We start from the raw sequence: 17,384 nt of genomic DNA, 5'->3' as shown, positions 1-17,384 counted from the left end.
GTTACAGAATTGCAGGGGCTGGAAGGGACCTCAAGAGTCCAATTCCCCTTCCAAAGCAGGTATCCTGCAGTAGGTTGTGCAGGAAAGAAGCAGATGGATTTTGAATATCTCCAGAGGAGAGTCCACAGCCTCTCTGGGCAATCTATTCAATTTCTCTGTCACCCATATTGTAAAGAAGTTCTGCACATTTGTACAAAACCTCCTATGTTCAAGTTTTTGTTTGTCCTGTCACTATGTACCACAGAGATGAGCCTGTCCTAATCTGTTTGCTTCCCCCTTTCATTTAGATGTAAATAAACATTGATCAGACCCACATTCAGTATTCTTTCCCCCAAGGCTGAACAGACCTAGGTTACTCAGCCTTTCCTCATAAGGGAGATGCTTCAATCCCTTTATCATCTTTGTTGCCCTCTGCTGAACTTCTTCCAGGAGATCCCTGTATTTTTTGAACTGGGAAGCCCAGGACTGGATACAGTAGTCTAAATGTGGCCTCACCAGGGCAGAGTAGAGGGGTACTATAACTTACCTCGACCTGCTGGCCACACCGTTTTTAATGCGTCACATGAAGCCATGAGCATTATTGTCCACAGGTTACACTGCTGGCTCATGGACAACCTGTTGTTCACCAGAGCACCCAGGACTTCCTCTTCAGAGCTCATCTTCAGCAGGTCATCTCCTAACCTGTACTGATGTATGAAGTTATTCCTTCTCAGATGCAAAGCTTGACACTTGCTCTTCTTAAACCTCATCAGATTCCTCCCTGCCCAACACTCCAGTCTGCCCAGGACTTGCTGAATGACACCACAGCCTTCTGTCTTGTTAGCCACTTCTCCTATCTTTGTATCATCAGCAAGCTTGCTGTTGGTTAACTCTATCCCTTCTACCTGATTGTTGATGAAGATATTGAAGAAGACCAGACAGCACCAACTTCTGAAAAACACATCTAGTTACAGGTTTTTAGCTAGATGTTTTTTTTAACCATTTTCTGTGTCACTGATGGTAACACTCTGAGTTCTGCCACTCAGCCACTTCTCAGTCCACCTCACCATTCTCTCATTTATCCCACACTTTCTAAGCTTTATAACAAGAACATTGTGGAAGATGGTGTCAAACACCTTGCTGAAGGCCAGTTACACAACATATCATAGAAAGTTACCAGGTTGATCAAGCATGATTTTCCCTTGATGAATCCATGTTTACTACTCATCATAACCTTCTTCTCTTCCAAATGTTTGGAGATGACATCCAGAACAAGTTGTTCCATCACCTTTCCAAGGACAAGCTGACTGGCCTGTAGACTCCTGGGTCTTCCTTCTTTGCCCTTTGGAAGGCTAGAGTGGCATTGTCTATTCTACAGTCTTCAGGTTCCCATTCACCAAGGTCTTTCACAGAGGATAGAGAGCAATTCAGCAGACACCTCTGCCAGCTCCCTCAGTACACAAATGTATCCAATTGACATCTATGGATTTGTGTATGTCTTTAAAGGTCATCTAGTCCAACTCCCCTCCCAGGTAAGGCTTCACTTTCAGTCCTATGGAATATACAGATATTGTACATAGGCCTATTTCTAACAAGATAGTAAACATCAGATAACATCAGTGTAATTGTTATATTTACTGTGTGACTTTATGATATCTGCTTCTGCTTAAAACCCAACTGTCACATAATACAGAATTTTAAATGCTATATGGGTAGTGCCAAGCAGTGCAGAAGGTTAGATAATCTTTAGTTAAGAGTTTTAGCACTCTTGACATAATTTTCATTCAAGATTTGATGTATCTACTGTGCTGAAATTAACTGATTCTCCTAAGTCCTTATTACTGAAGCAATTTAAAATATATATTGCCATAGCACTAATGGTCACAGTCTAGTGAAGGGACTTTGTAGAACAGGTTGATGGTTGGAATGGTGATTTTGAAGGTCTTCTCCAATCCAGATAATTCTTTGATCCTGATTTAGTGATCCCTGTGGGACTCTTCTGACTCTTTTGTGATTCTATGATTCTAATATTCATCTACATACTTATAATATTCATCTACATATTCATACATATATATGCTTAATTTTTCTCCAACAATCTGTACAGTAGATATGAAGCAAGCAAACAAACAACCAAACAAAAATTAGAGAAGATCTTGCCACAATAATTTGTGTTCAGATTTGCAACTCAATTACTTTGAGTCCTCAAATAGGTGTTAGATTTAATGTATTTCAAAAGCATTTCAAGATCAGCTTATGTGTTTATAAGCACTGTTTTTACTTGGTGTATTAAGATGATGCTCTGTTCCCTTGGGCCTTGTACTTTGTTTTTTTCCAGATGCGCAGAGCAGTTAGGAATGAATAGCAAACTAGAATTATCCACTTGAGACATCTTTATTTATATTGATTCTACAGCACTAGTTTGTATCAAACCAATTTAAAGATTCTGAAATGTAAGCAAGATCCATTAGGATGAAATACAGCAAAAACCAACCAACCAAACAAAAAAACTTAATAAATGAAAAATTATTCTATATCACATATATTTCTACAGACTAATTCAGTACTCCAAACATCTAAATACCCTCAGAATTAGTTTTAAAATTTGCTCATACTTAAATATCTTGTGTCATAAAATATTTATTAAAAAACTTTCATTCTTATTACTAAAATTCTTGTAGGAGAAAATAAAAAAGGCTGAAAACAGTTTTACAATTATAATTCTTCTATATTTTTAGTTTTTGCTTTGCTTTCCTCCACATGGAAATGTATGAGATGCCATCCATACACAGCTCAGGTTTAAATAATGGTTTAGGACTAATTTCAGTGCACTGTGGAGTATTGTTTCTCGTATAGTTCACATTGCTTTTCTCATATGCCCTGTTTAGAATATCAACTTTAATGAAGAAAAAATTAATATCGTCATTATACTCATTATGCTTGAGCAAATAAATATTTAGCTGGCCAGTTATGTCGTTGTAGTCATTTGGTCACAATTTCTGGTTGTGCTGAACACAAATGATTCTGGGTGCTTCTTACCCTTCCAATTTTGCCATAAATTTCCCATTCTTACTTGTTTGGCTTTGATTTTTGCCACATGAACATGTTACTCAAGTGAAAGCCTCCCTCCAGATGAACCATGATTTGCATGTAAAAAGAGATTTTTTTGTTTCTTTCATATGAAGAGGATTATTTTGAACATAATTGTAATTCATATTGATCATCTGTTTTCAGCAATACTCTATCCAGTAGACAATCAATTATGTGAATAAAATGGTCGAATGCCTAGGATTGCAAAGTCTTGTAGGATGTATTTTACAATCTGTACAGGCTTCCACCTATTAAAGATATTTTTCTCACTCATCTGTATGTTAGCCTTAACACAGAAACACAAGTAAATGCTTGGTTTCATGGCATAAACTATAGAGATCATCATGACAAGCTGTCAGCACTGTTTGCATATATTTTTCAGTCACTTATGACTAAATTGAGGATGAAAGATGAGGATGACCCAGGGGCATCATGAGGATCAGAAAAGGAAAAGTCAGAGTTTCTTAACTAAGGTTCAGACATAATACAGGCAAGCATATTGTCACCCAGTTTCTCCAGTGCTGGGATAATGGAGTTAGTAGCCTGGACTTAATGGATGGTAAAGACATGCAACTGGGATCCCTCCCTAGGGAATGCAACATTAAAAAAACAATTGGAAAAAGGTGGTCTGATCCTACTTCTGAGGTTGATAGTGAGTCCTTGTTTTCTATTCATGAGAAGCGAGTGTTGAATGCAATAACAAGTACTGGAAGAGCCCTGCCTCCAGCCAGGTGGAGGAAAGGCACAATCGGGTCTGTTGGTCTGTGTGGATTTGATAGCCAGGAACATCAAAGCCATGGGAGTATAAGGCTCTAGGTGGACGACACTGACACAGAGTGTATTTTAATGCCATCAAGTTATAAGAGGAACAGAACCCATATGTATTTCAGGAGTGAAAAGAGGATCCCAAGCTCTCACTCTGTTGCAGTCTAAAGTGAGCTTAACTGGGAATGAGTAGCAAAAACACCCCATTGTGATCAGCCAAGAGGCTCTGTGCATCCTCGGTGTAGATTATCACAGAAGAGAGTACTTTAAGGATCCAGAAGTGAGTACTTCAATTATCCATAAGGGTGTTGGTGGGCTTTTGGTATAGATTTGTTGGAAGACTTTAAGCAACTTTCTACCCTTCTCATTCCCTGAGTGGATGCTTTTGTTGAGGAATTGTGAAAAGAAGAAAGGCAGGTACTGATCACTGCTGTAATCTGATATTACAGCACTGGCAGTAATATCATGCCAACCATGACCCCCTGATTCCCATCTATATGTTGATTTATCAACTGGAGAACGAAGGAGTATTCAGCAAGACATGTTCACTGTTTAACAGTCTTGTATGTCTAGTGCAAAAGTCCAGTACAGAAGTCCAAAGGTGCTATTATACGTCAATGGAAAATACTATTAGTGTATTTCTGCTATCATTTGACTTTGAAACTTCAAGTTGTTTTTTCCATGTTTTCACTCCAATCCCTAACTTCATTTTCTGATGTGCTTTTGCACCATCAGCAACTGTACTGAACTCACATTCTCATACTTGGAATCTCCCTACCATTACCATTACCATTACCATTACCATTACCATTACCATTACCATTACCATTACCATTACCATTACCATTACCATTACCATTACCATTACCATTACCTTTAATTAACTGCCATAAGAAAGACAATTCTGAGCCACAAAGAATAAAATAATCTTCTGCCATCTACCTTTAGACAGTTAATTTCTTTTATCAATTTGTTTATTTATTTTGCACACAGACTTTTTCCTTATTTCCACCTACATGACTGGAAGAAGTCTAAATTGAAGCCATTCTGCATTCTCTATTGCTGATAGACATTACTTTGTCAGTCACTTTTCCTTTCCCTTCCACAATCACATTCCTTGCTAAGGCAGGTCTTCTTTATTCTCTGTCCATCAAATGTTCTTTATATCTCTCATTGTATGTTGTATTCACGAGTAATTCCATTTGCTAATCATTTATTCCTATTTAAAAGCACTCAAGTATAGGAAAGACAGGTCTACAATTATTTTAGAACTTAGGGTGCATTCTGTGTTGGAAACAAACTTCCTGAATTATAAATACATGCAAACTTGGTGTATTTCTATTTACTGCTTAAAAAAGAAACAAAAACAAAAACAAACAAACAAACAAACAAAAGTCTTCTGCACCCAGCACAGGAAAGAACAATACAAAATATATCTAAGTGATCCAAAATGCAGATATTCTAGTTCTGGCATGTCTATATTTCTGAAGAATATGATGCTTGCTAGTACAGTATTATGACTGTAAATTTATTAAGTATTAAATGTAGATAGTTAGAACTCTCATGCTGTGGTTCAGTTTTTGTTCTGTATTTTATTGTTGCAGTTGAAGTGTTACAATTATTAAGATATCAGAGGTAAGTATACAAAGAAATATTATTACAGCTGATGGTATGAAACATCCCATTCTTCAGTAAAGCCTGGATTAAGTTCTTTTCTGTCCATTAGGTCCTTTCCCAAACTTAGAAAAGAAGTAGAGTAGTAGTTTTCTACTTAAAGAGTAGAAAAACAAATTCCTATGCTTTTTTACTTAAATAACCTGAGGATTAAGGATTTAAACTCTATTTCTCTTCAATTCATAACAAAATCCTTTAGAGATAGCACTTGACATAAGATTCTTAAATTAGTTTTCTTGATAATAAGCATATTACATAAGGAATCCATTATTATTATGTAATCCAATATTAAAAATAAGGGACTCCATTTTATGTATTTTATGACAAATCTAAATGAATGAAATTCTTTTAATCTGTTATTCTGGAAAACTACAACAACAACAACAACAACAATAACAATAACAAACCATGGGAGGATATATGTAAATCATTTTTTTCCACAGGTATAGACTGAATTTTTTCAAATATCCTTTTTTTTTTTAGTATAATTCAAATTTCTATATCTCTTTTCTGCTGCTCTGAACTTTTAACTGAGTTCCAAACAGCATCACATGTCATGCTGTTAACATCACCAGTACTTGTAGAAAATTTCTTATTAGTTCTAGTACCTCAATGCTTGCTGTTACTTCAATTGCTTGTTTCTGATTTTGAAGATAAGACCTGTTTTTTCTTTTATTTTCTCACGAAAAGCTAAGTTCTGCTCTAGTGAATAGAATGTGAATTTTCTATTTACACTGGAGATCCTTTTAAGCACCTTGTTCTTGTCAAGAACAACTAAGAACACATGTTGCAAGCTAGGGCGTTTTTTCATTCTTCATTTTAAAGAATGGAAACACACATATAAAATTAGTAGTAAATAATAAAATATATGAAGATTTGTGAAATGTTCTAGTTGAGTAAATATGATGATGATGATGATAATAATAATAATTAAAAAAAAACAGTTAAAACAATAGCAAGAGGAACAAATGAAGAACAACAAACTACAATAATAAAGAACCAAACAACAAAAAAATGCACTAACTTTATTAGATCAAATAAAAATAAATCATATCAGGAAGTAAATTACAGAACTGTAGAATATAATGTATTATTCCAAGTTCTCCCTTGCCACCAGGGGAAGGGAGGTGATTGTTCCCTTCTACTCCGCTCTTGTGAAGTCTCATCTGGAGTACTGTGTCCAGGTCTGGGGCCTCCAGTACAAGGAAGACATAGAATTGTTTGAGAGGGTCCAGAGGAGGGCCACAGAGACAATCAGGGGGCTGGAACACCTCTCTTGCAAAGGAAGGTAGAGGGAACTGGGCTTATCTAGCCGAGAAAAGAGGTGACTCCAGGGAGACCACAGTGTGGAATTCCAGGACTTTAAAGTTACTTATAAGCAGAATGAAAGCTGACTTTTTACAAATCTGGTAGTAATGGGATGAAAGAGAATGACTTTAAACTAATAGAATGGAGATTTAGATTAGAAGTTAGGGGGAAATTCTTCAAAGAGTGATAAGAGACTGGAACAAACTGCCAAGAGAATTTATGGTTACTACATCCCTGAAAATGTTCAAGGCCATGGGAGCCTGGTCTAGGGTTTGGCACCCTGTTCAGAGCAAGAGAGTCTGAAGGAAATTAATGTTTTTTTCGTTTCACGCCGTTCTATGACTATGGAATGATTACACAATAATCTATGAGTAATCAGAATTAAATTATCACAGTCTCTTTATATCATAAACTATTTACACCACACTTAAATTCTCTGCTTCTGCATTCAGCCTTAGTATCTGCTGAACATATCTGCTAAAACAATACTGAATGAAGGTGGTTCCAAATGTAATACCTCCTATTTTATTATGTTTACCCACAACATTAGAGGTAAAAGATGTTAGAGATTGAGCCTTCTTACAGATATTTCTTTCAGTTTTGTTGCCATGTGGCATCTAACAGCAGAGGGGCACTATGATAAAGTGTCATAGATTCATAGATTCATAGATACATTAGGTTGGAAAGGACCTACAAGATCATCTAGCCCAACCATCCTCCTATCACCATCCCTACCCACTAAACTACTAAATCAAATCCCTTAGCACCTCATCTAAACAATTCTTGAACAGCGCTAGGGATGGTGCCTCAACCACCTCCCTAGGCAGGCCATTCCAGTGCCTGACCACTCTTTCAGAAAAGAAATGCTTCCTCAGGTCTAATCTAAATCTTCCCCAGTGCAACTTCTGGCCATTCCCTCTCATCCTGTCATTAGTTATCAGGGAGAAGAGGCCCACCCCCTCCTCACCACAACCCCCCTTCAGGAAGTGGTAGAGTGCAATAAGGTCTCCTCTGAGCCTCCTCTTTTCCAGACTAAACAATCCCAGCTCCCTCAGCTGCTCCTCATAAGACTTGTGCTCCAGACCTCTCACCAGTTTTGTTGCCCTTCTCTGAACACGCTCCAGGGCCTCAATGTCCTTCTTGTAGTGAGGGGCCCAAAACTGAACACAGTACTCGAGGTGTGGCCGCACCAGAGCTGAGTACAGGGGGATGATCACCTCCCTGCTCCTGCTGGCTACACTATTTCTAATACAGGCCAGGATGCCGTTGGCCTTCTTGACCACCTGGGCACACTGTTGGCTCATGTTAAGCCGAGCATCAACCAACACCCCCAGGTCCTTTTCCTCTCTACGTTCTTCAAGCCATTCTGCCCCAAGCCTATAGCATTGCATGGGGTTATTGTGGCCAATGTGCAGGACCCGGCGCTTGGTCTTATTGAATCTCATCCCATTGACCTCAGCCCAGCTGTTCAGCCTATCCAGATCCCAATGAAGGGCCTCCCTACCCTCCAGTAGATTGACACATCCTCCCAACTTGGTGTCATCTACGAACTTACTGAAGGTACACTCAATCCCCTCATTCTAGATATTGCGTCATATGAGACAGAAGTGTATATGAAGCAAAGATATGTCACCAAATGTATATATGAGAAAATATTTGCAGACATTGACATTCATCAGTTTTTGCTGAATGTTCATGGAGATCAAACATTGAATGTTTAGCACAGTGAGACAGTGGGTGATAAGTTTCAGCGGTGGTGATGGATAATGAAGGACAAGCCACATTCCAGATTGCCATGCATGGCTGTCACACCACAAAATGAAGAGTTTCTTGATCAGCCCATCAGTAGATTATGATTAGGGATCTGTGTATAAAGCTGAATATTGGCTTCAGTGCATTGAAAATGATGGTGATAATGTTGAAATATTACAAAGTTTGCACCAGGTGGGTCCCACAGAATTTTACGTGGGAACAGAAAGAACATCATATGTAAATTTCTCAGGACCTATTGAAGGCTCAAACTGTCAGAATCAGGTCAGAGGAGATGATATCCTTTATCTTGCAAAGTGATAATGCCAGGCTTCCTACCAGTTTGTAGGCCATGAAGTACATCACTGATTTCATCTGAACTGTCCTGTTACCCCCACCATATAGTCCAGATTTGACAGCTTCTGAATTCCGTATATTCAGTCTGATGAAAGATGGCAACATCTTTCTAGCAAGAATGCCATCAATAGCAGATGTGAAAGAGTGGATCACCACAGCTGGTGCAGATTTTCTTGAGTGTGCCATGCACTTGTTTATTGCCTGTGAAAATGCATAGCTAATGGTTGTGACTATGTTGAAAAAGAGTGCTTTGTAGTTGAGAATTTTCTTTGTCAAATAGTATTATTATGTGTTTTGTATCTGTTGCATTTTCCATGGAAATAAATAGAAAGTATTACTTTGGATGAGCCTAAATTATGAATTCATAATTGTGAGATACAGAAGAATTCAAACACAGATATTTCTCTAAAGTTAAGGGTAGTGAATCTTCATAAATGCATAGACAGAAATCTAAATTTAATGGGATGCCTTTTAATTTAACTCTCTTACTGCCTATAACCTTCAGTACATAAAAGTTAAACAACATTTGCTTTTCCATTTCTTCATTGCACTGTCAGTGAGGTTTCCTTCCTTTCTTTCTGATCATCCAATTTTCTTTTAGAATAAAGTGTAAAATTGTATGCAAAGGAAAGTTAAGACTTTTTTTTTTTGTATTATATTGATTTGAGTAATTACATACTGTTGTGGCATTTCAGTAGAAATAATCCTATTGTATCACATCCATTTCAGTCTTACATTACCTGAATTGTATTTATTATTTCTTTCATGTAAGTACCTATGCAATGCTATATGCTACTGAAGCATAATAATGAATGCGAACTCCTACATTCATTCCATAATGAGAACTATACAAATTTACAAAATACAAAATACTGAATAATAAGCAGTCCTACCATTTTGAAGACAGTAAAAATAAAATATATAAAAAAGATTAATACTTGAGAACAGTTTATTGCATTTTGAGAGCATTTCATAACATTGGAAATACATATATATATATATATAAACACTCAACACCACTGATAAAAAACAAGCAAGCAAACAAACAAAAAATACAAATAAACAAATTAATGGTATCAAATACATTTACAAAGGGAAAGAGGAAAAGGAAAATTTCATAAAATTTCATTTTAAGCACTTATTTGTTTGTTACCTTCAGAAATCATCAGAGTTTCCACTAAAATGGCAGAATATAAGCTCACAAAGTCTGGCCCCATATTTTAAAAATATATGTATACTTATTTCAGACAAGAATTAAATAATCATTGAAAGTCTTCAGAGATGAAGACTGTATAGAATGCCAGTAATGTTATTATGAAACACCTTTTCAATTTCGAAGAAGTATGTGTGAGGCTTATGTGCTTATATAAAAATAAAGCATAATTGTTTTGTAACACATGGTCATTACCTTTTGGAAACTAAGAAAGGAGAAAGAATAGATTTTATGATAATTATTTAACAGGAGATTAACAAATCTCAGCAACGTAAGAATGAATAAAACATAGATGCTGAGAATACAAAAATGAGGGTATTTCTGGTTGCTTGTATTAAAATGGATAAAATGAAAACTCTAGTCCCTATGTCATGAAATCTAAGCAATGAAGATTTTTTAACTTCATATCTACCAAACGTACAGTTGTGACAACAGGAGAAAAAGCAAGAAAACAAAAAACTTTTTACTGTTCAAGTTTTCAAAGGGACACAGTGAACAGTGAGGGACCTTTACTGGATAGCAATAGCCAATTATGAGCTTTATATTCATATCATACATAGATACTCTCATCAGAAAGTCCAATAGCATATTCAACACCTAATAAAATATCATTGGCTTTATATATTTATATGTATAAATAATAAATAGTTAAATAATCTAATGCAATAAGTAAATATTTAAATAATTACAAGTCTTCCTTCTACATATCATTGTTAAAACCAACTATTTAAAAGTTTGTTTCTGGAAAGAAGAAATGTCAGGAAGAATTTCTTACTCCTAAATGATCAATGCAATCACAAATTTCAGCTGTAACCTTTGATAGATTACCCAGTAAGTGTAGTCTCATTCTTCTTAATCTCATCCTTCAAGAGCTGTTCTGCTCTTGAATTGTGATATTTACGTACAAGCATGGAAAGGCAAAAAAAAAGAAAAGAAAGAAAAAAAAAGACAGAAACAAATATGACATAATAACCCAGTGATTAAAACACATACCTGTGGAAAAATACTAGAAAGAGATAGACTAAAAGGGAATTAGTAGAGATATAGCTTACAATAATATCCTGCTTCTGTCTCGACATTGATGTAAACTGAAATAACATGGTGAACCTTTTAATGAATGCTCACCAGATAGGTCTTTAAACCACCTGTGATTCACAGTTAATTCTTCTGGGAACGTGAATCATAAATGAAAAACTGCACATTAAAAAGTATTCATTAAAAAAAAAAAACTGATTGAAACATGAAATTTTGTCATGGTTTTATGATTTTTGGTACTGGTATTCCACATCATCATGTAGTACATTTAGAGTTAAAGAGTTAATGCTCAAGCTCCATGGATCATCGATAGTTCCAGGTATACCTGTCTCAGAAGAGAAGAACTGCATTCCCCAGAGGACTTTGCGATGCTTTAAATTTTCATGTGTTTCCGCTCAGAAAGAAAGATAAAAACTGTCTGCGGTCACTGGACACTCTCTTTCCTTTGAGATGGACTCAGCAGTGGGTGCTCACTGCCGTCCGCCTTCAGCGTTAGCATAAGGCCTTCGGTTTATCGGACACTCTCTCTTGCTCATTTTATTTGATTTATTAGCTTCAATTCCAATTATATTGTATTATATTGTGTTATTTTGCTTTCCGATATCTTATTTAGTAAATTAGCTTTCCTCTTCAGATTGTTGCCACTGTTTTGTTTTTTTTTTAAGCTCATCTCCCTTCTCCATTTTCCCTTTCTCCCTTCCCCTTTCCTGGGGCGTGGGTCCGTGAGTCCCCCACACCAATCATCACGAAATCGGGCCAAAACAGCCCAGTAAACCGTTGACAAATTTATATATGTATATCTATGTATCTAAATCTACAACATCTCTTTGCCTTACCACCCTTATTGTAAAAGACTCTTTTTTTTCTTTATAATCATCCAAAGTCTTCCCACTTTCAGTTTGAAACCATTCCCCTCTATCCTATCACAACAGAACCTGATAAAGAATCTATCCTTATAATGTCTCTTTGGAAACTGAAATTCCACTACTAGGTCTCCCCAGATCTGGTAGATCTCTCCAGGGTGAACGGTCCTAGCTGTCTCAACATGTCTTCAAAGAGAAGATGTTCCACAATTTGGATCATTATTGTGTCTCTGCTCTGAAATATATTCTGAGAAGTCTGTGTATCTCCTGAGCTAAGAATTACACATATGAACACAGAACTTCAGGTGAGGACTCACCAAGTCAGAGTAGAGGAGAAAAGTCACCTCCCTTGGCTTCCTGGTAACATTTCATCTGATGAAGCCCAGGATATGCATGTCCTTCTGGGCTGCAAGGGCACATTTCTAGCTCATGTCTAGCTTACCATTCGTGCCCAGAAGCCTTCCCTTCTCACAGGTTAATAGTCCCATCTCTCTCAGCCTTTCCTCATAGGCAGGATGCTTCAGTTCCCATAGTCTTCTTGACCCTTTACTGAACTGTCCAGTAAATTCAAATCCCTCCTGTAGCGGAGGGCTCAGTACTTGTGTAATGGACACAGTGCTTGAGCGTGGCCTCACAAGTCCTGAGGAAAGGGGAAGAATCACCTCACTTGATCTCCTGACAATACTTTGTCCTATGCAGCACTTGTTAACCTTCCCTGTTGGAAAGGCACACAGCTGGCTTATGTTCAAGTTGCTATCCATGGGGATCTCCAGGTCCTTTCCTGCCAATCTGCTTTCTAGTTGCCTGTCCTCCAGCATGGTGCACTGATGCACAGGACTATTCTTCCTCAGGCGTAGGATTTTGCAGTTTTCTGAGCTGAACATCATGAAGTTCCTGCTGGCACTCTCAAAGGGAGAACAATCCTCCCAGTTTTCTGTCATATGTAGACTTGCTTTGCCTCATCATCTATGTAATTTATGTTGTAATGTTGTAATTAATGTAATATGTTAAATAACTTTGATGCTAGTACTGGCTTCTGATGTACACATTAGTAGGTGATCTTCGGCCTCCGATAACCCAAATCTGGCACTGCAGGTTTATCCAGTTGTCAAGTGTGGTGGAATAAAGCCACCAACAAACATACGTACAGTTGAGTACAATAGCCAAGTGTTCTCTGTGCATTTGTTAGGTATTAAATTTTATCCATAAGCATTAGAAAATTCTGTTTTACATTGCTATATTTTTTCGTTCATATATTCTATTTAGCCATTTAGATGCATTTTCAGGTTTGATGCATCTGTCAGGAAATGTGATGGCATAGAAAATGTCTGTCGAAAAGTTATAGATAAGCAACTTTATATAACCAGGATGGCACGTAGCCTGTCAGTCTGTTTGCAGGATCATTATGCTATGGTATAAGAACATGTACAAAACTATTTGGAAAATACAGCTATTAATGCATTCCTTAACTTTATCATTTCTAAATAAGTTCACACAGTGTAAAGAAATGAGATTATTAATAAGATTTAGAAAGAAAACTCTATAGATTGTTCTCACTTGAACAAATTACTTCCAGAATTTCAATTTTTGCTTATATTTAAGCACATGATATTTGTTCTAGGAAAAGTTACAGTGAAAGGAAACTTTATTTTTAAATAGAAAACTGCTTAGAGAAAATTGCAGTGATTTTAGTCTAGGACATAGAAGTTCTTCATGAAGAAATTCATGAAAAAGCCTATCTTGTCTGTGTGCTGGTATTTTATCATGCTTTCTTTAGATTTCCCTGAGAGTTAATGTTACTGACAACTTTTTTTCTTTTTTTTTTCCCTAATGTTTTGACATTTCCATAAATGCTGGCAACACGTTTTTTGTTCTGTTGTGTGTGGTTTTGTTGGTGTTTTTTTTTTTTTTGGTCTGTTAACTAAAATGTGTCTTCTGTTTAGAAGATCATGTGTTTTGTTGTTTAATATTATCAACGAGGTATAATACTACTACTTAGACATATCTAAAGAGGATATTATAAGAAAAAACAAATAAAAAAACCCAACACAAATAGAATGAAAAATGGTCTGGGTTTCATTCAATATAATTATGTATAGATTTGTCAAGGCTTGCTCTCATAACTTTCTTGTCACGGTTTATTTTTGTTTGAATTTTAAATAACTGACTCATTTTGGTTTAATGCTTAGCTGTTTTTCATCCATTTAAGATGGAAGAAAAATTTATAATTTTTAACAAATTAATTTTGAACAACATTTAAGTTTATAATACTAGACATCAGAATGCTGTGAACATTTGAAATTTTTAAGCAAGCAAATTAGAAATATCCACATCAGACAAACAATTTAAAAAACCTAAACAAACAACAGTAAGAACCTTAAAACCTCCAACATTACTAATGAAATTAATGGACTAAATGTCAAGGTTCCGGACCTGTTTGGCATAATTCTGTGACTATTGGCGAGGAGGGACCCATGGACCCATTCTCCAGAAAAGTTGAGAGGGGAGAAGTTAAAAAAGTAGAGAGATGGGTCTAGGCAACAGAAAACCAAACCAAACAAACAAACAACAAACAGAAAAAACAACAACAACAAAAAACAGTGGTTAAAGAAGAAAACTAGTCTATCAAATGTGACAGCAGAATGCAAGATTACACAATATAATATAATACAATGTAATTGGTACTGTAGTTAATAAATGTATGAGAGTGAGATTGTCCAAAACTGAAAGACTTACTCCATAGTTGTAGGTGAGAGAGCTAGGGAGTACATACTGAGGAGATGGGCAGAAAATGTAAGTGAGCAGTCTTGTGTCTTCATTAATTCTGTCTTGCCATCTGAACAGAAAAGAACTAGAATAATGAAATATTCTGGGATCTGTGGTTCATTCTTTCTCTTCTGAGACAGGTACCCAAAACTATTGACAATCCACAGAACTACAGCATGAACTCTAACTCCCAGTGCTCTATATGATGTGGAATACCAATAACAAAAATCATAAAACCAGAACAGTGAGGAATCCACTGAATGAAAGTGCAAACATAGCAACCTTGTGCTTATCTGACAATAATTAATCATGGTTGCAGTATAGCAGTGATTTTAAGTTTCATCCATAGTTTTACTTGGCAATCGTTATTGCTCTAAGCCACCTTGCTATTTATGACCATAACATAATGCTGATGATATACACAACATGCAGCTGGTGTAAATGTATTAGAACTTGCTCTCTGGAGTGTGATGTTATGTAAATATCAGAAGTTAGAAAGAGTGAACAGCAATTGGAATAAGAACTTATCATATAATTCTAGCCATCCTTTTTTTTCCTACCTGCACTATATTAATCATATAGTTATTAATTTGTACCTAACTTCTTCTATGCTCTTCCCTTATGCTTTTGTTATGGAGTGTATGTTTAGCCATATTCATAATTTGTATGTTGTGGTTAACCTGGCAAGCTTGTAAACATCACATAATCTTTCACTCAATTCCCCTTCTTCCAATGATGTGGAGAAAAGAATTTGTTGGTTCTCTGAATAGTTTCAAAACAATAAATAAAAACAGAAACACATGCATAAAGAACAGCAATAAGATCATGCTAGTTTGAATATTCCATGTATACTCAAATTTTTCAAAAATTATTTTAACTTGTCTGGAATAGAGTTAACAAGTGTTAAGTGCTTCTATGTTAAGGTTCCTGAAATCTGAGTACAATGGCAGTACTGAGTACAAGCATCAAATTAAATCCGTGACTAGTAACATGAGCACATGCTATATACAGACTGGAAAAACCATAAAGGGGCTGAGACAAGCCCTCAGAGGTATTTTGTTCTCAATAAGTTTACAGTTTTATGGGTTTTAATAGATTTTTAATGGATGGGTTTTAATGGATGTGATATCAGTACTAAATAGACATTTGATCAGGAGAAGTAATCAGCTTTATTCTTGTGGAATTTGCTGATAATTACAATTTACTCCCATGCAATTCAGTAATGCTACTGTTGTACACAATATGGATTCAAATGACTCAATTTTTTCTTTTTTTTTCTAGGCCATTTCTGGAAACACAAACGCAGACAGTGTTGTATATTACAAGCTTCAGCATTCTATTAAAGCAAGATATCTCCGTTTTGTGCCTTTGGACTGGAATCCCAATGGTAGAATTGGTATGCGCATTGAAGTGTATGGATGCTCATACAGTAAGTGTTTTGCTGAATCAGCTAAATTAAACAGTATTACATAGTGGTATTTTACTATCTAATTAAAATTAAAAGTAGTTTTCTAAGCTTAGTTTTAATATTGAATATGAAAAAATCAGTATCTCTACGTGATATCTTCATTTTTTTTCTGAATCCTCTTACAGCAATTGGTGCATATTTTCCAGCTGCTTCCCTGTTGGAATTAATATCATGGATGTAATGCAAATTCTTTTCATGATATTCTTAGAGACTGTACCTTGTCATGATATGCTTTCTCCTTGAAGAGAAGAATGTGGAAAATAGTTTGTTTAGAATATATATAGCCTTGATCCTGAGCTAATAATGATAGAAGGAGATATACTAAGAAGTATAGCATATTTCTATTATACTTCAAATATGTTTTCTGTTTAAGTGGTATATTTAGCATAGCTCTTATGTATCTAAAAATGAGTAATTAGTTATGCCTTTGACAGGCAAAGGTATGGGTGTTACACTGATTTGCTGGACAATATAACTTTTCCTACTCTCTTCCTGTTTTATTTCTTCACCCCTAAACTTTCTGCAAGAACTAATCTTATCAAGGTATTTATTAAACATTTTAATTTTAAGCAGCCTTTTTAACCGATTATTTTAGTTCCTTTGTCCATTTTCAATTTCAACTTCCACATTTATGTAATTCTCTTTTTGGCTAGTCTATTCTCAATATTTGGCATGTAACTCTCTTTTACATTTGCTCATTATTATGTGATCTATCACCTTCAATTTAATAACAGTAAAATATTTTCCTAGTGAATCTTTGTAAAATGAGTAAATAGATGTGTTCAAAGCATATTGAAAATCTCAGGGAGAAGGACAGGAAAAGCCTGCTCCCAAAAATTTACTGATTGTCTCAGTGATGTCTTTCTGGAGTCTGGAAATACTACCTATTCTGAGGGCAATCGAATGATCCTATTTTAACTGAGAATTCTTCCAGTATTCAAATTGTCCTCCACAGTTTTAAGTACCAAGACTACTAAAATGAGACTGAACAGATGACTTTACCATTTCCAACTGAAAACTCATCTGCGACCCATTGTCTGTTCTCTGATGTAAGACTAATTTCTTTTTTTTCCTGTTAATAAATTTTGCTAACATACGATCAGCTTTGATTATTCCT

At 35.9% G+C, this 17,384-nt stretch overlaps 1 protein-coding gene across 1 annotated transcript in view; it reads left to right on the top strand.

The window, feature by feature from the left end:
- Window positions 1–17,384, top strand: part of CNTNAP4 (contactin associated protein family member 4) — a 191,889-nt gene that overhangs the window by 107,210 nt on the left and 67,295 nt on the right. Inside the window, exon 4 of the mRNA XM_065740549.1 lies at window positions 16,081–16,228. Coding sequence (XP_065596621.1) covers window positions 16,081–16,228 — 148 coding nt within the window. The remainder of the gene's footprint in view (window positions 1–16,080; window positions 16,229–17,384) is intronic.

Source organism: Cyrtonyx montezumae, unplaced genomic scaffold (genome assembly GCF_038088225.1).
Source record: "Cyrtonyx montezumae isolate F1298 unplaced genomic scaffold, pur_monq_1.0 scaffold_29, whole genome shotgun sequence".
NCBI classification, from domain to species: Eukaryota; Metazoa; Chordata; class Aves; order Galliformes; family Odontophoridae; genus Cyrtonyx; species Cyrtonyx montezumae.
The sequence above is the reverse complement of the archived record's forward strand: the minus strand, read 5'-3'. Positions and strand labels throughout refer to the sequence as shown.